The sequence below is a fragment of the Sinohyriopsis cumingii genome, chromosome 2 (assembly GCF_028554795.1).
Source record: "Sinohyriopsis cumingii isolate HCF-2022 chromosome 2, ASM2855479v2, whole genome shotgun sequence".
Taxonomy (NCBI): Eukaryota; Metazoa; Mollusca; class Bivalvia; order Unionida; family Unionidae; genus Sinohyriopsis; species Sinohyriopsis cumingii.
The window spans coordinates 2528768-2555826 of NC_142962.1; the positions used below are offsets into that span (position 1 = coordinate 2528768).

At 32.9% G+C, this 27059-nt stretch overlaps 1 protein-coding gene across 1 annotated transcript in view; it reads right to left on the bottom strand.

Moving 5' to 3' along the window:
• LOC149804209 (uncharacterized) overlaps positions 1–26413 on the bottom strand; it is an 80395-nt gene extending 53982 nt beyond the window's left edge. Inside the window, exons 1-7 of the mRNA XM_089937936.1 lie at positions 26247–26413; positions 23931–24135; positions 18621–18787; positions 15317–15614; positions 7418–7491; positions 4737–4790; positions 634–751 (exon numbers count right to left, since the gene is read on the bottom strand). Of these exons, the coding sequence (XP_089794062.1) occupies positions 634–751; positions 4737–4790; positions 7418–7491; positions 15317–15614; positions 18621–18787; positions 23931–24135; positions 26247–26408 (1078 nt within the window). The 5' untranslated portion in view covers positions 26409–26413. The remainder of the gene's footprint in view (positions 1–633; positions 752–4736; positions 4791–7417; positions 7492–15316; positions 15615–18620; positions 18788–23930; positions 24136–26246) is intronic.
• Positions 26414–27059: the final 646 nt, after the last annotated feature.

A 27059-nucleotide genomic window follows, 5' to 3' on the forward strand; every position in this document is an offset into this window, starting at 1 on the left:
TCATACTAGCTGATTGTAATCCATGTGGTCAAATTATTTGAGCCATGAAATATGAGAATAATTAACAGGAGAAAAATTATCTAATTAAAAGGAGAATGACTATCAGTTATTTTAATGTTCATTGGTACAACTGAGTGCTCTTAAAAACTGCAATGATCACAAGGTGGGATTTTATAATTATATTTGTAGGCCTACAATAAAGCAAAGCAAATTCACTTAATCTTTAAAATAACAAAACCTGAGCAGATTTCAAAGTCTTCAACAAAATTTTCAACCATTATTGTGTACTAGTGAGTTTATGTGGTGAAAGGTATTTAAGTGTACCATATCATGATTGTGCTGATTTATAAAACAATTTATGTAAAATAATTTATGTGCCACAATAAAGTCCAAGTTGTTTATATACAGTATGTCTCCATATCTCAGTTTTGTCTGAATATTACTGTAATATAATATGAAAATGAACCAATAAATAATTATCAATTAAAATCTTGACAGCTGAGTTTATTAGATGCTATTCAAGGAAATAACTGGAATAAATGTGATTAGACTGTAAAAAAAAAAACCTAAAGGGAAACCATGTGAGTGCCAAAGTTCTGATCACTTTGAAATAGCCATGGTCAATCTGTCTACCTGGTTTAGATGGAAGGGATTTGAAGTAATTCTGAAGGGCCTCTTTTGCTCCCTCAACTAGCTTATCAGCACTGGTCTCACCATACACCTGGTGCATTTCTTTCTCCCACTTTCTAACCTAGAGCAAGAAAATAAAAGAAATATGATGTAAGATACAGCATGTATTCCTTTGCTATAATTAACTACTTGAACATATTATACACACACCATTTGTTTAAAAAAAAAGGGTTTTCATTACATTACTGTCTTGCACATTTGACAGACCGACATTTTTCAGGGAATTAAACTTTAATTAAAAAAAAAAGATGAAGGGAAAATTTGGAGTTTTCAACACCGTAAGATTGATCCAGTTCTGTATGTCTTCAGGTTCTAAGAAGTAATTATGGCAACAGACTTGTACCAGCATAAGGTTACACGAAGAAAGCGCTGTATTATGATATTTGATGACACAAATAAGTTTGATATACATGGTTCCCATGCTTTTCTAAAGATAAATTTCCAGGTCATTTCCAGGGTTTTTCCAGGATGAAATTACTTTTTTTCAAGGTTCACATATGACCATTACTAAATGGAATTAAAGAAATTTAGATTACAAAACATGCATTTTCTAAATCTAAAAATGTTTCTCTTTCAAGACTCTCCAAAAACATCTAAGTCAGAAAAGACGATCATGTACAAGACCACAAAATGTATCACACAAAACAAGTTTGATTATATTCCTATAAATTGGCAAGTAAAGTCATTTCAGTGTATAGAACAAAATTCTAATTTATTTTGCTGCATTATGTTGCTAAGTGGGAACAATATAATTAACATAAATTATGTTTTGTTTCCTTTCAAATCTTTAATTCTAAAGAATTCTATAGCAATATATATTTATGCATCTCATAGAAAGTAACATTCCTATTATAGTATATATATAAAAACAATAAATGCAAATAATTAGAATCTTGTCTTGTAACAAAAAGAATTTAACCCTGAATTTATCTGTGTCAATAAAATCCCAAACAAGATTTTCAAACAACCTAATCTCCTTAAGACAATATGGTTAAAAATCCATCATTTACAAAACATTTTCAAAAGGGTTGATTTAAATTTTGACAAAAGACCTTCAAAGGTATATACTGTTGTATAAACAAGGACAGAATTTTCTGTAAAATCAACTTATCTTCTTGTAGTTCATTAAACCAGTCCCCAAACCTGTACTGAAACAGGGGCTCTAATCATTTTTTTAATATATAATACAAGGAATGACAATTTCTCATTTCAGCTCTGAGATTCAACAATTTGGACTACAAATTTGACTTAAAATGAATAGCAGTCCATTTTCTAATCTGAGTTTCCTCCAAATATTCCCACCCCATTTTTCATATTTGGACATTTAGGTTGGGATGTGGGGTCATTGCATCTGCATAACGAAAATTTGGAATTTGGTGACACCGTGCAGTAGCGACATATGGTAGTCACTTACCAGCAGGCCAAGAAAATGTTAACTTATGTTGACTCATACCTGCATGAAATTGATAGGAAAATGATTTATTTTCTCAGAAATGGCAAGCATTTCAATCATTATGTTGTTAACCTGCTGACAGACAAGACGAAACTACAGCGTAGATGAAACCTGACCCAGTACTCGCCATTTGCATTACTAGTCACATGACTTCACAAATCTCAAATTACGACATTGGAAGTCCAATAGTCATGAGATATCAACAACAAACTCCTTTATAATGTTGTTGTACAGAAATTCAATTATATTAAATGAAAATAAGATATTTTTTTGTAAAAACCAGCAATCTGACCAGTCTGATTTATCAAGCAGAGAGCAGAGAGCACATGTCAACGTGGTAGTCACATGATACAACAAAACTCCCGAAGTTGTTCTCGGAAGATAAAAATATGGAGAATTTTGTGTTCTTTAAGTTTTGTATTTTTATTACAGCTAGTATACAAATTTCGTTTGATATTTTTTTTTCTTCTCTACAACATTTCAAAATATGGGTTGTTAGATTTGTGTACTCATGTGACTAGCAAGGCAAATCGCAAGTACCAGGTCACATTTCATCAACAAGGTAATTTTATCTTGTCTTTCAGCAGATTAAAGACATAACGATTTTAATACTCACAATTTCTGAGAGAAAAAGTAATTTTCATATCGATTTCATGCATGTATCACTCAATCTAACGATTCAAGTTTGCGAGGCCATCTGGTAATCGGCTACACTTTGCCACCACAATGTTGGCCTCCTGTGATGCAAGACTGGTTTTCATACCTTCCATGTAAAGAAAGATATGGATATGGAGCTGACTTTGAAAATAAAAGTCTTCTAGATGAATCTAACCCATTGGGCATTTGGACTGATTCAGCATATATGTTATTTTCAAGCAGCCAAATCATCCCTCCGAATATTCTGGTTAGAACTCCATAAATTTAACTTTACAATCAGTTTAGTTATGACTCAATTACGTGACTGTTTCGGGCATCAAGTAGTGGTGGAAAGTTCCCCAGTTTTTCCTGACTTTCATCAATATTTGTAAAATTCAAGGACTTTTCATGGTCAGGAAAAAAATTATCATTTCTCCTGACATTTTCCTGATTTCTTGGTAGCGTGGGAACCATGGATATACAAGATAAAGTAAAATGTAAAGGAATAAAATAATTATAATTAAAACATTTAAGGCATCACAGATAAACTATGAATCATCTGTGTAATATTAGTGTGGTGTAAAATATTTAAATTTTGCAACTCAGACAAATATAACAGATCTCTGTGGTAAGATTATGCAAATTGAAATCTTATAATCAGGAAGTGGAATGGCATTTCATCTACAGTGGGACAGCACAAATACAATATGAGTTCAGAAAACAATAAAATAATAAAAATATGTCAACTATTATTTGGAACTAAGAAAACAAAAACAAAGTCCAGAAAAGAAACAGTAAATGAAACACATTTACAGATTTATCTATTAGGGACAGAATATAAAAATTATACAAAGGTTCCTTGCTAAGAAATCAATATAATTAAAATGGAAGACATGAGAACTGTCTGATCTAAGATTTGACTCTAATGCTTATTGAGACATAAAATGTACATGAATAATGTATGTCATTAATGATAAAATATGAAAAAATATCACAATGAGTATAATGTATTAAACATATGGTGTTATTAATAAAATATGATATCACCCTGAGTAATAGAGTATTAAAGATAAAATATGATATCACACTGAGTGATAAAGTATTTAAAGATAAAGTATCATATCATACTGAGTGATAAAGTATTAAATATAAAATATGATATCACATATCACACTCTGTGATAAAGTATTGAATATAAAATATGATATCACATATGACACTCTGTGATAAAGTATTAAATATAAAATATGATATCACATATCACACTGTGATAAAGTATTGAATATAAAATATGATATCACATATCACACTCTGTGATAAAGTATTAAATATAAAATATGATATCACATATCACACTCTGTGATAAAGTATTAAAGATTAAAAAAACACACTGAGTGATACAATATTGAAGATGAAATAAGACATCACAATAAATGATAAAGTATTAATGATAAAATATGATATCTCACTGAGTGATAAAGTTTTAAAAATAAAATATGATGTCACACTGATAGATAAAATATGACAATGAGTGATAAAATATTAAATACATATTACTTTGAACACTCATTCTGATGTTGAACAAGATTATAATCAATTATAATACATTCAAACTAGTTGCTAGTTATGGAATTCTTTCTTTCCTGTTGATCTGAGGCGAAGTGCAATATTTGTAGACTTATAACGAAAAGAAAAATTCTTGATAAGTTTAAATGGTTATTCTTTTAAGTATAATATTATATGTTTTTCAATAAATACAAACATTTTCCATACATATTTTTTATCACCAATCAAGTAATTTGTTGTATAAGAATTGTATAAGAGACTAAAAAGGATCTCTTTCAATGAACTCAGACTAAGAGATCACACATTATTGGTGGAACAGCTACTTACATTGCCTGAAAACTTCTAATTTGCATGTTTTTAGCTGAATCTGTCATCATGTGATTGGACTTACCTCAACTTTGTGGTTTATTGGAACATTAGTATCTTTGAACTTGTCTTTAACATCCTGAAATTTTAAAATGAAGGATTTCTTATTTCATTTTAACATTTCATTTTCTCCAACTGATTGCATGCACATTTGAAAGATCTATACAAAATATCGGATTGGCAATAATGCAGGTATAGGGTGCTCTTAGAGGTGGAAGAAACCTGAGAACCAGACTCGGAGAGCATGGCTCAGGACTAACTTTAGAACATGGTAATCTAAGAAACATAAATTCTTGGACTGTGGTTAAGTCATGTGCGTCAATTCTTTCTCCTCTTCTCCTTGAGTAGATCAAAACATGATATGTAATAGGGCTCATTATGACTAAAACTGATTTCCAAAATTCACTTGCTTGTTCTCCTTGTGCATTTCATGTCTACATTTACCACATCAAGCTTATCTATCACATAGGTGTGTGTGTGTTATCTATCACACAGGTAAATTTTGCTCTGCTCACTATAAAATATTGTAATCCAACTGCATTATACCTTCCCAACTCCCCAACCCGTGCATGTGAGTAGGACTGAATCGAAATTTTAATGGTGAAAAATCATTCCACTCTTGTTTTTACCCAGAGTATGCATTAGTATGACAGTCTCAGCGGGAATGATCTTGAAGAGGTCAGTCAAAATAAGTTAATTCAAAAGTCAGGTCAGTCTAATATTTGTATGCAAACCATTTAAGTTGTGCTGACAACATTGGATTGTACTTTACTACCATAACAACCAAAGTCCTGGCCCTGTAGTCAGAATAAGGTTTTAAATATTTTAATTTTATATAATTCTGTATTGAGTAAGGTTAGAATTAGGGCTGTTCCATTAAAACATACATGGGACTCAGGGAAAGCACTTTTAAAGGGCAATTTAGAAATTTATCATTTTAATATGAACTCTGTGAAATCAAATGCCTTCCCGGGCTACCAGGTATGTTTAAATGGAACAGCCCTTATGACACTTTTAACATTATATGTATTTCATTTGATAGTCACTTACATGCAAATTACACATCATATGCAAATTTCCATAATACTGACAGACTCTAAAGTATGATTTTCACTTACTGAAAGATTGTTGTGTCTGGAAGTGAGTTTTGTGCTCCAACTGTTTTGCGACTACCAGACTCCAAAGTAATGAAACTGTCATAGTATAACAATTTAATCTGTACTCAGAATCTGACCATCTATAACTCTGTTCTGAATAAGGTATTATTAAAGAAATTTCTGATATTATCCAAACATGTATACATGCATCTCTATATACATCCAAAAATTTAATGATATTTATAATAATTGGTAGGATTTCTTTCATTTTGGAGTATAAAATATGAGTTCAATTCCTGTGCTCCATCAGTTTCTGGATTACAAAGCCTGACAAAGGTATCATTATTTCAGTGTTCAAACAGTTTCTGGATTACAAAGCATGAAATAAGGTATCATTATTTCAGTGTTCAAAAAGTTTCTGGATTACAAAGCCTGACAAAGGTATCATTATTTCAGTGCACAAACAGTTTCTGGATTACAAAGCCTGATAAAGGTATCATCATTTCAGTGCACAAACAGTTTCTGGATTACAAAGCCTGACAAAGGTATCATTAATTCAGTGCTCAAACAGTTTCTGGATTACAAAGCCTGACAAAGGTATCATTATTTCAGTGCTCAAACAGTTTCTGGATTACAAAGCCTGACAAAGGTATCATTATTTCAGTGCACAAACAGTTTCTGGATTACAAAGCCTGATAAAGGTATCATCATTTCAGTGCACAGTTTCTGGAATACAAAGCCTGACAAAGGTATCATTATTTCAGTGCTCAAACAGTTTCTGGATTACAAAGCCTGACAAAGGTATCATTATTTCAGTGCACAAACAGTTTCTGAATTACAAAGCCTGACAAAGGTATCATTATTTCAGTGCACAAACAGTTTCTGGATTACAAAGCCTGACAAAGGTATCATTATTTCAGTGCACAAACAGTTTCTGGATTACAAAGCCTGATAAAGGTATCATTATTTCAGTGCACAAACAGTTTCTGGATTACAAAGCCTGATAAAGGTATCATTATTTGCACAAACAGTTTCTGGATTACAAAGTATCATTATTTCAGTGCACAAACAGTTTCTGGATTACAAAACCTGACAAAGGTATAATTATTTCAGTGCACAAACAGTTTCTGGATTACAAAGCCTGACAAGGGTATAATTATTTCAGTGCTCAAACATTTTCTTGAAGTTCAATGCTCATCTTTCAAAATCTTACCATTTATGGAGGTATCACTACAATTACCTGAAAGTCTCTTTCAGAGTGTTGAAGTTACTCAACATGCATTAGATGAGGATGTTTTTGGATCTGAGATTAGTGTGCAATATACAGTTAGTTCTTGATATATACACTAAATATCAAACATTGTTTAAAAAGGAAACATTCTCTATAATTTTTTCCAAAATTTACAAAAGCCAATTATTTAATTTTACTTACAAGAAAATTTTTTCTAAATCAAGTGTTAACTTAAGAAAAGCAGCCATCATCCAAAGCCTGAAAAATGAAACCCACATAAATACAGAGTCTACAACATGTGAGATGAAGTCAAAAGCATACAACACAAATGCTATAAAATAGTAAAACCTGCTGTGGAATTTTCTTTTTAAATCTCACCTGAACTTTCGGTGCAACATTGCATTTGTCTACTAGGTTTGGCAGCTCTGAAAACTTAACATGATCAGATGTTCCTGAAGAAAAAAAAAGATTATGATCAAAACACAACTTATGATTACATGGCTTTATCAGTGAAAAGCTACCCCCTCTCCACCCCACATAAAAACCAAAATGCAGTGAATGGCATAAGGTATGCCTACTCTGTTTTTAATAGTCTACAATGTAGGCTCTAGTAGGGTATGGATGGCTCAGTTGACTATTGTCCAACTGGTCTCAATGACCTTGAACATTGGTTTAGGTATGCAATCTAAAAACTAAGTTAGACACCAGAATTTTATCACCCTAAATGCATGACATCCATAAACTTAGGTCAATGAATTACTCTTAAATAAATGTTATTCTGGAAAGTCAACTATTCTTTGAGACAAAATGACCTTGATCCTTGACCTTTACAACCCCAATTCAAGATGACTATCCATACTTTTAGTGTTAGCCCTCCATAAACTTTTATCAAGGAACTTGGTCTAAAAGAAATATTGTGTGAAAACCATTTTCTTCATTTATCACAGTAACCTTGACTTTTGACTTAAAAATCAATTATCTTCCTCTTTGCTCCAAGTGCAAGTAATCCACAAAGTCTGGTAACTGTAGATTGTGGAGAACTGAAATTATTGTGTGCAAAGTACTTTCATTCTTTCAGTCAGTGACCACAACTGTTAACCTTTTGATTCCAAAATCAAAAGAATTTTCTGTACTCCAAGTGCAAGCATTCTATAAAAATTTGGTTACTGTAGATATTTATGAGCTGGAGCAATTGTGTAGAAACCACCTTCCTTCAGTCAAGGTGACCTTGACCTTTGATCTTTTCCCCACAAAATCAGTGGATCGTGGGGTTACTGTACACAGAAGCAAAATTGATAACAGACAGACAGGTGTCAGTTGAATGGATAGACAACATCATAACATAATATGCTCCACCTCATAACAGGCATACTGTCCGCCCCCACCCACAATCTTGCTAATAGATATAAATAATGGAAAAATATTATGTATAAGTAAATGGAGGAAGCATAGTGATCTAGCAAACTAACACATCTGCAAATCAAAACTGGTAAAACTTGAAATTTGTCATGTGTAATATATACAGCCTCAATCACATGGTCTGTCTGAATCAAGTTTTGTCTAATTTGTGAACACCTTGACAACACCCACCAAATTCAGAATTTTTACTTTGTTGCTTTTATTGTTGTTATTGTTATTGTTGCTGGTTTTTACGCCATTTTTCAGCACATGACATGATAGCTAGTATATCTGGTAAAGGAAGAACATGGGAAGAATCACCAACCTACTGAAAAATTATTACTCGAAATTTCTTTAAAGAAAGTGTTAAATTAATATTATTCATCCCCCCACCCCAGCAGATCATTTGTAGGTTCTTCAACTTTATGATAAAACTGTTTAATTATATCAAAGCTCTACTTTTGTGTACAAAACAAAAGCATACTACCTATGAATGGGTTGCAGTACTATTTCTGTTCTCTGTATTTTATTGGTTATAATTAGTACTCACTTGTCCTACATAAATATCAATGAGCTCTAATTTGCTCAAGTTGACTTTGTGTTGCATCACTGGTAAATTATATCAAGCTGTACCTAGCTGATTATCTGAAAATCAATCTAAGCTCAGGGATTAGTCTTTAATACAAGCCCCCAGTACAATGTTACTTGATAACTACATTGTATTTTAATCCATATAGTTCAAAGAATTGGTAGCTGCTGGTTCTATTTCAATAGGGTGAATGTTGTCCCCATTATCATCCTATGAACTAAGAAACTTAAAAAGACCAATGCCAATCCAATTGTATGTCCATTTTCAATTATCTGTTTTCAATGTAAATGGAGAAACATTCAGAATTTGTAATGACCCTGAATACTCATCCCTACAGACTGTTTAAATACACAGAATGTACATGAACCTATACTCATCCCTGCAGACGGTTTAAATACACAGAATGTACATGAACCTATACTCATCCCTACAGACTATTTAAATACACAGAATGTACATGAACCTATACTCATCCCTGCAGACGGTTTAAATACACAGAATGTACATGAACCTATACTCATCCCTGCAGACGGTTTAAATACACAGAATGTACATGAACCTATACTCATCCCTACAGACTATTTAAATACACAGAATGTACATGAACCTATACTCATCCCTACAGACTATTTAAATACACAGAATGTACATGAACCTATACTCATCCCTGCAGACTATTTAAATACACAGAATGTACATGAACCTATACTCATCCCTGCAGACGGTTTAAATACACAGAATGTACATGAACCTATACTCATCCCTGCAGACGGTTTAAATACACAGAATGTACATGAACCTATACTCATCCCTACAGACTGTTTAAATACACAGAATGTACATGAACCTATACTCATCCCTACAGACTATTTAAATACACAGAATGTACATGAACCTATACTCATCCCTGCAGACTGTTTAAATACACAGAATGTACATGAACCTATACTCATCCCTACAGACTGTTTAAATACACAGAATGTACATGAACCTATACTCATCCCTACAGACTATTTAAATACACAGAATGTACATGAACCTATACTCATCCCTGCAGACGGTTTAAATACACAGAATGTACATGAACCTATACTCATCCCTGCAGACGGTTTAAATACACAGAATGTACATGAACCTATACTCATCCCTGCAGTCTGTTTAAATACACAGAATGTACATGAACCTATACTCATCCCTACAGACTGTTTAAATACACAGAATGTACATGAACCTATACTCATCCCTGCAGTCTGTTTAAATACACAGAATGTACATGAACCTATACTCATCCCTACAGACTATTTAAATACACAGAATGTACATGAACCTATACTCATCCCTGCAGACGGTTTAAATACACAGAATGTACATGAACCTATACTCATCCCTACAGACTGTTTAAATACACAGAATGTACATGAACCTATACTCATCCCTACAGACTGTTTAAATACACACAATGTACATGAACCTATACTCATCCCTGCAGACTGTTTAAATACACAGAATGTACATAAACCTATACTCATCCCTACAGACTATTTAAATACACAGAATGTACATGAACCTATACTCATCCCTACAGACTATTTAAATACACAGAATGTACATGAACCTATACTCATCCCTGCAGACGGTTTAAATACACAGAATGTACATGAACCTATACTCATCCCTACAGACTGTTTAAATACACAGAATGTACATGAACCTATACTCATCCCTACAGACTATTTAAATACACAGAATGTACATGAACCTATACTCATCCCTGCAGACGGTTTAAATACACAGAATGTACATGAACCTATACTCATCCCTGCAGACTGTTTAAATACACAGAATGTACATGAACCTATACTCATCCCTACAGACTGTTTAAATACACAGAATGTACATGAACCTATACTCATCCCTACAGACTGTTTAAATACACAGAATGTACATGAACCTATACTCATCCCTACAGACTATTTAAATACACAGAATGTACATGAACCTATACTCATCCCTACAGACTATTTAAATACACAGAATGTACATGAACCTATACTCATCCCTACAGACTGTGTACACAGAATGTACATGAACCTATACTCATCCCTACAGACTGTGTACACAGAACGTACATGAACCTATACTCATCCCTGCAGACTATTTAAATACACAGAATGTACATGAACCTATACTCATCCCTGCAGTCTGTTTAAATACACAGAATGTACATGAACCTGAAGGCAAAGATAAAGGCAGAGAATGCAAGAGCAGAGGTGAATGCCACAATTCCACACCTGAGCATGCAGACATTGTGAAATTGTTGGAGATCACGTTAGTTGTGAGCTCCTCTATAGCAGAATGTAAACAATGAACATTATTACAAGTATAAGGGAATGACCATTTAAATTTCCTGAAAGAGCTGGGTGTGTCAAAATAACAGTACAAAAATATGGCCTTGTTGGGCTTGTGAATTAAAGTCGAGGCAAGTGATCTTTTTCCAAGTGACTTGCCCTTGACCTGTGTCTATAAAAAAATTCTTTGGTAATTTGTAGCAACAGCTGTTGCACTAAAGTTCCTAAGATGTGTTGGACTGAGAATAGCAGATCATGAATACCGACTCCATTCAAATATTTAAATACAATACTGATATACCTTGAACATACATCCCAGGGCACTAAATATGAAAAAGATCAATCACTCCATTTTATTATTATGTTGGTGAGTGAATGCCATAGTTTATGTACGCTAGGCTAATGTGTAGTTGTTTAATTTTAAATGAATCCCATCTTTTAGTATTGCTCATGTGGTGAAGCAGAAATGCAAAGCACATTCTTCTAGACTCCAAAATATCCTGATCTTAGAGATCATATCATAGACACACTCCTTTTTCCTGTCACAAATGAAACTTATTATCTGGCAACCCTGTACTCTAAAGAAAATATTTTTGTCTGTGCAAAATTTAATTAGGATGACTAAAGAATTTAGTAACTGATTTATTTTAGAGCCTTTTGAATCATATATATTTATTTCTTATTATTTCTTTTGATTTGTGTAGATATGCATATTTCTATTTTTCCTTTATAATCACTTGTACCAGCATCCTGATTTATATATTTTTTTTTTACTATTTGGGTAACAGTGCTCTAAATAATAATAATAATAATTTTATTTAAAGAAGCTCATTTGGTGAACTGACTATATATATATATATATATATATATATATATATATATATATATATATATATATGTATTTATATATTATAATGCACAATTTTTGCAAGATGAGGTGTCTTAAGACAACAGATGCTATTAAAATCTAGATAACTGATCTATTGCTACAAAAGAATATGCACAAGGCTTGAAGGTTGAGTACAGAATTCATACAAAGAGCAATAGTGAATATGTGTAAACATTATAGGTGACTACATGATATAACACTTCTGAATATGTGTAAAGATTATAGGTGACTACATGATATAACACTTCTGAATATGTGTAAACATTATAGCTGACTACATGATATAACACTTCTGAATATGTGTAAACATTATAGGTGACTACATGATATACCACGTTTGTAATGAGTATTCAATTAAATAAAATCATACAAATGATTGTTTCTGTAGATGTTGACTAAGAAGCTTTTTGAAATCTTGGCATGAGTCAGCTGAATCTATATAGCATGGTATGGAATTCCATGGTGTGGTTCCAGAAAACCAAAACTTTTCTTTTAAAACTTTGAATTAAGTTTAGATAAAATTAAATTGTTGTTTGAGATGGAGCTTAGTTCATAAATATGTACATTTTTAACAAATTTAAAGTTACATTTAAGATAACCAGAAGCCAATCCATGTTCGGATTTATAAACTAGCAAACTGTTTTGAAACTGAGTTCTCTATTGAAATGGAAGACACTTAAGGGTTTTTAAAAGATTGTTGATGATGCACCCACATCAGAATCAAGAATAACTCCCACTGCTAATTTTTTTAATTTCAGTAATTTTTCTTTATTTTCTGTATCGGTATTACCCCAGATCAAGCGACAATATTCTAGATGTTGCATTATGTATGCATTGTAGGTCATCTTTCTGTGTTCTTGAGGGAGATAAGATTTTATTCTGTTCAAGAGATAAAGCAGTGTTAATATTTTTAATGGCCTTATCAAGTTGCATTTTCCAACACAATATTTTCTATCATGATGCAAGGTAGTTTTTCATTTTCAGACTGTTGTACATCCATTCTTTTTATCATTACTTTGAAGTCATCTTTCTCCGATATTACTCTTGCTCAATGATTATGGCTTTTGATCTGGCTGCATTTATCATCATATCATTATACTCACACCAGTCATTTTATTCTTTTTAAGTCTTGATTCAATTTAGTGCTAATCTCATGGCCAGTTGATCCAATGTTTTATAATGTCATGTAATCTGTGAATATGTTGGTGGTGGACAGCTCACTGTGATTCACTGATGTAAAGCAGGAAGAGTAATGGTCTGAGAACTGATCCTTGTGGAACTCTTTACATTATCAATTTTTATCTGAAAGTTTATTTAAAACAGAAACTTGATGTCTGCATTCAAGATAGGTTGGAAACCAAATTAAGCTTTCATGGTTAACTTGATATTTGCTGAGCTTTTTTAGCAGGATTTTGTGATTTACAAGGTAAAAAGCCTTTGTTAGGTCAAGAAACACTGTATCTACAAGGTTACTTTAATCTATTACTCTTAACCAATCATCCACCATTCTAGTTAGTGTAGTCTGGCATGAATACATTTCATGAAAGCCTCATTGTGGTGAATGTAGTACATTAAAAGATTTCAAGTGGTTTCTAATTCATTACTAGCATGTCTTTCTAATATCTCTGAAAATGATGATAAAACTAATAAGGTCTAATGTTATTCATTTCAAAGAGATCTTCCATATTATGTACTGGAGCTACTTTTGCCAGTTTTAGACTGTTTGGAAAAATACCTGTGGAAATACGTAAACTGAAGATACACATAAGTGAAGGTGCATTGAGAGACGAGGGTTTTACAAATTTAGCACTTATATCATCAAGACCTGTGGTAATATAGAATGTTACTTCTCCAGTTTTTAAAGAAATTTATTTTGAATTCATTATCTATGAAAAACTTCAAATGAAATAAATGATATGAGTAGAAGCCTATGCAAAAGTAACAATGCTGAGGGAGTTAGCAATAGATAAAATTCTCATATTTAATTACACCTCTCCCTAGATAGCTAGCGCACAAGGTCCACAAACATAGACCTATAAGTGAGGGCGAGAGTTACTGAGGAACCACCAAAACTTGAAAATATCCACTTATACATCGAGAGAATCATAGGGGGGTAGGGAACTGTGCTGTTTAATGACTGAATCCTCCTTTTACAATCATGTCTATCATAATTGTTAATAACACACTTTTTCTAATGAAGTTGTCCATTATTCTGCATAAATAACATATATTTTCGAAATTTCTAACATGTGAAAGATTGTTCCAACTGGTTTCATCAACCATCATGTGTACACGAAAACGTGTATTACGTCACTGCTTTTTGTTTTGTTGATTAGTGTAGTTCTTGGAGTAGAATTAAATAGCAATGCTAGCAGGTCAGGAGTCAAAGTAGCTGGAAACTAGACTATCTGTTTATATACCACCAAACAATATTCCTTGTTTTCAAAAACTAGTTACATTTGTTTCATAGGACAATCGCACAAGTTGAAACTCAATTTTGTATTGTTCAATTAGTTCAATATTGATGTCATGATTTCACTGAAAGTAAGAGTGAAACTTCTTATCTTCCTTGAGGATATCTCTAAGTGCCATTTTAGAAATTATCTGAAAATTGCTTGCCCACAATGGCCCATATCTGTGAGATCAAACTCTTTATTTTATGAAGTATTCGCTTCACTTGGTTGCCCTGCTATCTTTGATCACAGTTATGAAAGAGTTAGTTAATTTAAGGTAGTTTATGTTACATACACAATAAAATTTATAACAGTGAGTTCACCCGACATAAAAAAATGGGATCCACACCTGACCACGTGTTATAAGTGGGTTCGCAAGTTATCGAGGGAGTGGTGTATCAATATTTTCTACCCTGAAAATCTTCAGTTTGCCTTTATATCACTGTACAAAAATATTAATAGTTATTCATTTTCTTGCTTTCATTTATGCCATCTTAGTAAAATACTGACATGACCAAAAGAATGAACACAGTTAAGTGCCTCAGCTCAAATAATGAACTTCTGCAAATGTGCTGTACAAGAGAAAGCCAGACAAAATACCTCCATAAGTGAGAGGCACACAAGCTTGTACCCCTGCAATTCTTTTCTCTAGCTCAATATCCTCCACTCTCCAGTTCTTGTCCAGTGGCATATCATTTAGTGGGTCAGTCTTGGACATCCTTGTAAGCTCATCAATGACTGGGGCAGAAAAGGTGTGCTTGGGGTCACTGCCTCTTATGGTGATTGGGCGATAGAGGGGACTGAGAGATACTGGGCACTCAAATTGACAAGCTAATTCAGGGTCTGTAATTCTGACATGACGAGGTAGCTGTTTCTTGGTGATTAGCACAACATAAACCTGAAACACATAAAAAAAATTCAAAAACTCATACATCAATCTCTTGTATATTCGGTTCTACCTGAATGACTCCCTAAATTAGCACCGCTTGAAAGACTCAGTAAGTCAGAGCCAATGAATGACTCACTAAGTCCCTTCAAAACGCATTTTCCTTATAACCTTGACAAATTCATAATACCTGAAAACCCAAACCAAAAATGTGGGATCATAGCATTTTGAGTTTTCAATGTTCCAATACTGAATACAAACTTACATACTGTAAAGAATACATGTAAAATTAAAGTTTGAAATAATTTTAATTATTGTCAGGATCTGCATGCAACAAGGAAAATATTGTTAATTCAATCAGGTCGATCAATTTCATATCTAATTGTATATATCATATTTACTGTATATATTGGGACAAAATAAAATACTTTTTCACCTAGGTTATATGTCCCAAGGCTTAAGAAACAAAACAAATTTGTGTTGAATTTGCGCTGCCCCCTCCCACTGCATATTGCCATAATATAGATAAACAAAATGCTTATTTGATAATAAAACAAAAGAAACCAATCTTGTATTGTTACCAATGAAACCTTTTTTTGTTGTCATGAGCATTACAGAATAAAACATATCCACAAACTCTGTATAGCGTAGGCATCCATACTGTAGCATGTATCATGTATCATGTATGACCGATGACACATTGTTCACTGACTGACATGAACACTGAGAAACAAATCGTGTTTGGTTGTACTCAAAGGTTTGAATATCTTATCCAAATGATGACTGGATCCAACAAAATTGCAAATGAGAGGGATATATTTGACCGACTGCTTGAAGACATCTGCCATTCATGCATGACATGGTGTTAGGTGCTAAATAACCAAGACTGAATTATATCCAGGTCAACTATATGACAGTATCTTGCAAAATAAAAATTATTTGATAATACATTCACTCGAGTGCAAGAGACAATCTTTTCGGTAGCATGGGTTACAAAAAGTATCATCAAAGCAAGTTATTGCTGTGTATACTATTTACCTGAAAACATCAATGCCCGTTTGTATTACATATAACTACAGATGCCAAGCAAACAGAAGCCCAGGTGGTGAATAAACACAACTGGCAGCAAGCAGTAAACTCATTGTCTGAACTTACTGACAAGACATCAAAGACAAAGGTTATTTTTTATTACAAAGCAATCTGACCTTGGAAGCCAACTTTGTATACTTTTAAGCCCATTTTTTTTTAAAGGGTATCAACTCAAAGGTTATTTTATCACAAGAAAGCCAACCTTGGAAGCCGACTTTGGATTCCTTTAAATGTGCAAATTTTTCTCTTTTTTTTAATATACAAAGTCAACCGTGATATGGAAGCTAACTTTGGTTCCTATTCACTGGCATTCATGGGAATTTTGAAAATAAATTGAAACAATGGGATGTGCATTGGCATCTATGACCCAGTGTCACCCAGAAGATTTGGAGAAAATAAAATCATTTGATGAATTCATGACAGCCAAAAAAGAAGATGATTTCACAGACAATATGATTATTAACATGGATGAAATTGTAGCGTACTTTGATGTCACTGCTAGATGGACTGACAATAAGATGGGGGCTAAAAGTGTGAGAATTAGCACAACTGGTGCAGATTTTTAAAAATCTGACTTTAGTCCTTGCAGTTTCTGCTTCAGGAGAGGTGTTGCCTCCAACAATAATTTTTCACAGCATGAACAAATATTCGTGCACCAAAAGAATGGATCGTATGTGTGCTGGGGAAGGGCTGTGCCGAGCTGCTGCTGTGGATTAAAGAGTTTTATCTCGTGTACAGTTCCATCTTGAAAATTTCAGTTGGAGTGCATTTTTTGACGTGTAGTTTTTGAATGATTTATAAGGTGTCCCACAACGTACGACTTGAAACAAAATGATGTATCCCAGAACATACTTTAGAAACTAATTTATAGTGTCCCAACAAATAGTGTCCGATCATGTACGGTAAATACAGTATCTATTATGGACATCCACATGCATAAAAACACAACTGCACACTATTAACTAAACTGTATGTATTTTGTTTTTAATCCATTACACTGTGATTTGAAACTGCACAAAGAAAATTCAGCACAATTCAGTAGAAGTAAAGCTGCTTAAATTCTTCTGATATAAAAGAAAACTTACAATATGTACTTGCTTGTAAGTCAGGTCCAATTGTAAACAATATAGACCCTGATCTGCCTTTGCATAATGCACCAGCAGTTCAGGGTCTATGATGTTTGTTCTACTGATTACTCCTAAGAAAAACTACACAGACCCTGATCTACCAGCACATGATGTGACAGCTGATGTGGGTCTATGCAATTTGCAGTTAGATCTAATTTATATGCAGCTATATTCAGACGAAAATGTTGATGTCAAAAAGGATACCTTAAGTTGATAATACCATTCATCACCAAGTACTAAATTTATTAGCCTACAAGAGTCATCTTTTTTACACTGTACATCAATTTCAAAAATGACCTTACTAAGTGAAATTCTCTTTGCAGTTATGATAAATAGAACTTCCAATGTTTATCAATGTCAACAAATGGATTTCACCAAGTGATATTCTCTTTTCAATTATGATAAATAGAATTTCCATCTTTGTAAATGATGTATGCATTTAGAAAAAGAAAACTCAGTAAATAGTAATCTGAAATATACCCTTCAATGACAAATTTTTCAAGAGGAAATGTACAAAGTCAGGGTTCTTTTAACACATGATAGTTGCTATTATGTCATGGTGTGGTTTATGATATTTATAATATGACATCATGACACTAATAAATATAAACTTTATGAAACAAATGTTTTAAATGCACCATGCTTTATAAAAGTACCTGTTTACTAGATCCGTCCATTTTAAATGCACCATGCTTTATAACAATACCTGTTTATTAGATCCGTCCATTTTAAATGCACCATGCCTTATAATAGTACCTGTTTATTAGATCTGTTTTAAATGCACCATGCTTTATAACAGTACCTGTTTATTAGATCCATCTGCAGAAGTGACTTCAATCTCAACAGGAGTATCTCCCACATTCAGGGGGGTGGGAGAACCAGGTTTGTTTCCTAGCACTGTCACTTCATTTTTCTTATCTGGGGCAGTGGGAATTACAGTGACACTGGCCACATTACAGGGCAACAAGCCTAAAACAAAAGAATAAATATAGGTACTGAAGTTTACTGTGATATCAATCTATGATTATCACAGGTATTCATGTTTTGAAATGTATCTGTACACTATCTATAGATCTCAATTCAATGAAGCAGTTTCAACCTTTGAAATACGTTTGTCCTACATGCCTAAAATATACTATCAAATACACAAATACTGTATTTCCATGAAGACTTGTATCTTTACTGCTTCCATGTGACAATGGGGTTACTTGAGATCAAGAGTGCTAAAACTGCTACACAAGCTTTAGGAAAACATAAGTGTTTACTTGTATCTTTACCTCTTCCATGTGACGTACTGACCCTAGAAGACATCTGCACAGAAAAACCTATCACAAAATCAGTTTCAAACTTCCACATAAAATAACAACAATACACATAAAAAATGGAGGGGCATGTAACTTATGCTTTGCCTGACCCATCCCATTGTGCCTGTAATATTTCCACAAATTTATTTCATAGCAAGTAGCTTCCTACCAATGACCTGGGCAAGTTTTCTATTTTTAAACAACTGCTCAGCTGCTCAGGTGGCCTATTGGTTAGACCATCCACCTCGGATGCGGTTGGTTGCGGGTTCAAAATAGATCTCAAAATTTTATAATAATTTTACCAATATCCTGAAGTACTACAAAAGACTTTGTACCAAATAAACAAGAGTTTGATTTAACCATCTGTCAAGATGTGTAAAATTCCTGAAGAAAAAAATGTCTTATTGCTGTGTCCTTTATAAGAATAACAATGTTACAATTTTCTATATGTGAACGTTCTTTTCAGTTGTATCCATAATCAAATGCTGTACTATGATCTTAGTTTATTTGTGAAAGACATTAATGCTTTAAAAAGCTGATAATTGTGAATCTTATTATTACAGTCACTTAAAAATAAAGTCATTAAGTCTCCTTTGTGTTTGTCTTTGCCACATCCTGTGTCCAATCCTTTTTTAATCCAAGGTAAACAATAACCTACAGATATTTTGCTTAGTCAACTAGTATAAATAAATAAGCACCAAACAGTGTGGTGGTCATAAAAGGATCATCAACTGAGTTTTAAAAATCAATTCATGTTTCTATGAAATTAAGGAATTACAGTACTATAATCATCAACATAATTTTTACAGACCTACCTAATTACGGAATTGATAATTATCAACATCACTTTTACAGACCTATGCAATAAAGGAACTGCTAATCATCAACAACACTTCCATGGCTTAAAATTGTTGAAATTACTGAAAATCTCACTGTCCATTCCCTTTCAAACATGTCATCATTAACAATTATTAATGCTTAAGTTAAAGGAATTATAAAAAGTATTTATATTCATACAGAATCAAGCAGGTATAATTCTAGTGGTTTGAAACTGATACATACAACACTTAATGATTTCAGCATGTACATCTACTGAACCATAAATATTCTTTATCTTTCCTTACATTATTTATGGATTATTTTTGGCACTAATTCAGGCATATCATTTTCTTTGCTTACACAGCAAGCACATTTGCTTAATCTGCATATTTTCTAAAGAATCATAAAGAATTATTGTAAATTAACTGTTATGGATGCAATGCACTCAACCAGTGAGTACATGTATTGATACTTTAACTGTAATGGATGCAATGAGATCATTCAGTGAGTACATGCATCGATACTTTAACTGTTATGGATGCAATGACATCAATGAGTACATTTATCAATGCTTTCACTGTAATGGATGCAATGACATCAATGAATACATTTATCAATACTTTAACTGTTATGGATGCAATGACATCAATGAGTACATTTATCAATACTTTCACTGTAATGGATGCAATGACTTCATTTAGTGAGTACATGTATTGATACTTTAACTGTAATGGATGCAATGAGATCATTCAGTGAGTACATGTATTGATACTTTAACTGTTATGGATGCAATGAGATCATTCAGTGAGTATATGTATCAATACTTTAACTGTTATGGATGCAATGAGATCATTCAGTGAGTACATGTATCAATACTTTAACTGTAATGGATGCAATGAGATCATTCAGTGAGTATATGTATCAATACTTTAACTGTTATGGATGCAATGACATCATTCAGTGAGTACATGTATTGATACTTTAACTGTAATGGATGCAATGAGATCATTCAGTGAGTATATGTATCGATACTTTAACTGTAATGGATGCAATGAGATCATTCAGTGAGTACATGTATTGATACTTTAACTGTTATGGATGCAATGAGATCATTCAGTGAGTACATGTATCAATACTTTAACTGTAATGGATGCAATGAGATCATTCAGTGAGTACATGTATCAATACTTTAACTGTAATGGATGCAATGAGATCATTCAGTGAGTATATGTATCGATACTTTCACTGTAATGGATGCAATGACATCATTCAGTGAGAACATGTATTGATACTTTAACTGTAATGGATGCAATGAGATCATTCAGTGAGTATATGTATCGATACTTTCACTGTAATGGATGCAACGACATCATTCAGTGAGTACATGTATTGATACTTTAACTGTAATGGATGCAATGAGATCATTCAGTGAGTATATGTATCGATACTTTCACTGTAATGGATGCAATGAGATCATTCAGTGAGTACATGTATTGATACTTTAACTGTAATGGATGCAATGAGATCATTCAGTGAGTACATGTATTGACACTTTAACTGTAATGGATGCAATGAGATCATTCAGTGAGTACATGTATTGATACTTTAACTGTAATGGATGCAATGAGATCATTCAGTGAGTACATGTATTGATACTTTAACTGTAATGGATGCAATGAGATCATTCAGTGAGTACATGTATTGATACTTTAACTGTAATGGATGCAATGAGATCATTCAGTGAGTACATGTATTGATACTTTAACTGTAATGGATGCAATGAGATCATTCAGTGAGTACATGTATTGATACTTTAACTGTAATGGATGCAATGAGATCATTCAGTGAGTACATGTATTGATACTTTCACTGTAATGGATGCAATGAGATCATTCAGTGAGTACATGTATCAATACTTTCACTGTAATGGATGCAATGACATCATTCAGTGAGTAAATGTATCGATACTTTAACTGTTATGGATGCAATGACATCATTCAGTGAGTACATGTATCGATACTTTAACTGTTATAGATGCAATGAGATCATTCAGTGAGTACATGTATTGATACTTTAACTGTAATGGATGCAATGAGATCGTTCAGTGAGTACATGTATCGATACTTTAACTGTTATAGATGCAATGAGATCATTTAGTGAGTATATGTATCAATACTTTAACTGGTATGGATACAATGAGATCGTTCAGTGAGTACATGTATCGATACTTTAACTGTTATGGATGCAATGATATCATTCAGTGAGTACATGCATCGATACTTTAACTGTAATGGATGCAATTACATCATTCAGTGAGTAAATGTATCGATACTTTAACTGTTATAGATGCAATGAGATCATTTAGTGAGTATATGTATCAATACTTGAACTGGTATGGATGCAGTGAGATCATTCAGTGAGTACATGTATCGATACTTTAACTGTTATGGATGCAATGACATCATTCAGTGAGTACATGTATCAATACTTTAACTGTTATTGATGCAATGACATCATTGAGTACATTTATCAATACTTTCACTGTAATGGATGCAGTGAGATCATTCAGTGAGTACTTGTATAAATACTTTCACTGTAATGGATGCAATGAGATCATTCAGTGAGTACATGTATCGATACTTTGACTGTAACGGATGCAATGAGATCATTCAGTGAGTACATGTATCGATACTTTAACTGTTATTGATGCAATGAGATCATTCAGTGAGTATATGTATCGATACTTTAACTGTTATGGATGCAATGAGATCACTGAGTGAGTACATGTATCAATACTTTCACTGTTATGGATGCAGAAAGATATCTATGTTTAGTTTCATTAACTGCTATAGCATGTAACAATATTCATTTGAAAAGAACATTTATTTTTTGAAAGGTCTTAATTCTCCAGTTTCCATTGTCTACGTAAGCACTACATCTTGCCCAGATACAGTAGCCTCCAATTGCTTTCATCAAGAATGGAAAGGAGTTCAGACTTTCCCTAACTTCTTCTCTCAAGACTAAATCAATTCACAGATCAGAAAATGGTTTTCCACAAGTTTCTCTGTCTCTTAGTTGATGGGTCATTTTTGCAATCACTGAGTCTAGCTAATATTTCATTCTACAGATTGTTATCTCAGACTCATTTGTCACCTTAAATTTATCCATTGTTATAAGATTTTTTTCTGTAACTTTGTTATTACCTTCCCTTTGTGAAATAATTTAGTAAATTCATTTTATCTACATGTTAAAGATATGCTTGACAACTAATTGCAAAAGGTTCATAATATACTTTCTGTTCTTTAAATAAAAATGCAGACAGCTCCTAAAATTAACATCCCATCAATATACTTTAAACACAAAACTGCATGTGGAAGTTGATCCTCTGTACAATTAATTAAAAACTAAAGAATCATTACTGTTATTAAATAAGTTCAAAAAGGAATCAAATACTAATGTCAGTCAAGTGCCTTTCCTTACTTTAATCACACTCCTTTGATGAAATCAAAGGGTGATCCACTCATAAGTATAAGAGTTGAACAAAGAACAAAATACCAATGCTGTTCAAACCAAATATAATCCAATTAATCATACCAGCTTTATTGGAAATGTTTTTATTGGCTAATAATTTGCTCACTTATTATAATGGTAAAAGAATTCATGCACATGCAACAGTTATCAATGACTACTTATGTAGGTGAGATATCTCACAGAATGAGAATGAAGACAGAGGCAATTTCAAGTATTCAGTACACCCAGATAAAATTAGATAAAGTGATAAGCACAAGAAAATTAACACTTGCCTCTATTGTTTTTGTCTGAAACGTAAGACAGGTACAATGGAGTAAGACAAAATGTAACAAAATTAAACTTTGCCAGTTATATGGGAAACTAAATCATTGCTCTTTCTGCCAGAAGCCCACATTAAGATTTAAATCTTTTAATTTATATAAAATTCCAAAGTTTCGTCAACGTAATGAAAATCTCACATGAGTAGCTTGTCACGTCTGGGCTGAATTCTGGATCTAATGTTCCAGAACTAAGTTTGATATCACTAAGTGTAGCATCTCTAGCTGATAGTCGTTTCACATGGATAAAGTAGTGTTTTACAGTGCCATCCTCAGCAGTGACTTCTATTTTTATATCGGTCACAGTCCCCTCTTGCAAGCTAACTTTCTTGCTTCCCCCACTTCCCTGAAAAAAAAGATTCACTGATAATAATAAAGAAAATAAATTTCTAACTTTTTAAATTTCTGCACTTCTCACCATGGTATTTCTGAAACTACCTTAATCCTATGTCAGATTGTTCTAAATCCTAAACTCTCAGACATTTTGTAAAAAGCAGCTAAGTCTTCCCATGTATTTTCAGACCCAAAACTAACATTTAAATTAACAATTATATTCAGAAATTATTTGTCAGAGAAACAAGCCTCAAAACTGACTGGGCTAATCAGTTAAATACAATGTGTACAGAAGAGGTAGCATGATGTATACATTATGTCAAAATTCAGATTTTTTAAGGTAACTGAATTTGAAACCTGGTGCCAATGTTGTGGGAACAAAAAAAATCAAACCAATTAGGTTTTCTTGAGTAAATCACTAAAATTGGAAAATCTGCATGAATCTGATGCATTCACTGCAGGATCATGGCACATTATTGGCTCCTACAAATTTCTTGTAAGTTATCTATATCCATCTAATATACTTTTTATCTATATAATGGAAGCTTTATCTTCTATATTTTGATCCTTATAATAAATGTGTGCATTGCACTCATTTATTATAAGTGTATTCTTTGAAATACATGTATTACAACTGGGAAACACCTTTGCTTTAAATCATAAATGCAACTCAAATGGATGTGATCAAGTTACTGAAAATGAATTATTATCCAACACACAGAAGTTTATCTAACTTATTACTTTGTGAATCGACTGCATGACTGGCTTTATTTGGGTATATCATGCATATTGCACCAACAATACCTAACGAAAATGATATCGTGGAGAGAAAAAAGTTGACATTGGATGATTTGCCATCAATCATCAACTATGCTTGCACAAGGGTATGTAAACAGCTGCAGAAAAGGTTTGTTTTGTTTTTGTTTGTTGTTTTATTTGGGGGGGGGGGGGGCATTTTGTTGGGGGGGTGGAGGTACCCCCAAAGATGCAACAGGCTTGCTAGCCCAGAATGCTGTATTATCAAGGTACTTAATGTTCTTATCGGTACATATTAAAACTGTTTTGTTATTGCTGCTTACTTATAATTTATAAGGTTTCAATGACTTTCCCTCTTTCTACTCCTATAAAAAGTCTTTGTCAATCGAAGCTCGTAAATGTAAAAAAAACAGCGTACAATGGCTGACCCAGATTAACATACCATGGGGGAACAACTCTATATTATCACAGTATTTCCTTAACTTAACTATGGTAGTATGCAGGTTTTATAATAAACACAAAATACAACTTACTTATGAGAAGAAACGTCCACACTTGTACTGGCATAATATTTCCACAATAAACGAAAGGATCCAATGATAAAATCGAACACACAAATGTAATTCAATTGTAAATCCATGAATAACAACATCACAAATTAAAAGCAATTATTATTTAACTTTATATGAATTTTAAAGCAATGTGGGCAAAGAAATGTAAATATAAAATAACTATTATTAATATTATTACTGATTTCAAGAAAATTTAACTGTTATTATATTCTTATTTATGTAAGAAAAGTATGATCATAAGCAACATTTTATAAATTCTGGTCCATACTAGCTACCATGGAATGAAATTGCAAGCTTAACCTTGTAAGGACATGTATGTCACCATCAGTATATGACCAATAATCATCAAACATCAGACGGTAAACTGAATATACTTCGTAATCAAAGCCAATGCACGTGTAGCAAGTTTGACTGGAATTTTTTATATGATGATGAACGTAACTGTATGCACTTTACACAAAAGTGATATTCATTCTTTTTCATTGTAAACTTATACAAATTCTTGACATTTTAGAGGAAATTTTGCTGTAAGATATTTCCGTCCTTACCGGTTACAGCTTTACCTCTGTAAACAACCGCAAGACGTATCCAAAATTAATTGTAAAATCCCGTTTGCCGCGATAATACAGCGTTGGAGTATACCACTAGTCCTACAGTGTAAGACATAGCAAATGTTGTTTTTGTTCCATCACCCCCCAGAACAAAAATATTGGATGATGTGTCTTACTTTGTAGGACTAAGTATACCACCTGACACAGTTGAACACAACATTCTTGTTCGCTTTATTACAACTTACTGAAATTGAATATGATGCACTACTATCTCGAGTAAGTGCAGTAATCGTAATTTCTCCAACCTCACATGAAACAGTGGCATAGTATTCTGTAACGTTCATGTGAAACGCCGGGGACATTTTCCCAGGCGTTACCGATAGTTTTTCAAGGTTGCAGTCGTCCATCTTGAATCCTGGGACGCTTTAATGCGGGATAGCACATACGGGATTAAGCGGAAAATTTGCTAGATTTGATTACTATTTTAAATTCAGATGTGGGGGATTAATTACAGTAGATGAGTTAGATTAACAAAAGTCCTTTAATTCATCAAAAGAGTTAAATTTGTGTTTTGATTGGGAGGGAGGGGTGCAAAGAAACACCGGAACGCACCGAAACGCCGAAACGAAACGCCGGAACGCACCGAAACGCACTTCAATTATATCGTATACACCATAGTGTATATTGGTTGTAAATGTATAATTCATATCTGTGATATTTAATATTAGTTATATAATAAATTAATATGTACTTTCTTTTCTGCAAGTGATGCAACATCAAATTAAAAAGAAGCTGGAAACTGCGCATTTTGGAGACAGTTCATAAAGGAACAAAATTTAATAATAACAGCGTGTATTGTAATTTATACACGAGTTTAATGCTTTAGCTATTAATAATAAACACATATTAATATTGATTTCTTAAGTTGATTATTATATTGGGGTTATTATTAATTATATTTTTCTTATTATCTTTAGAGAGAGAGAGAGAGAGAGAGAGTATTAGTCGGAGTATGAAAATGCTTTGTTAGATTTATGAGAATGTATCATTATCATGAA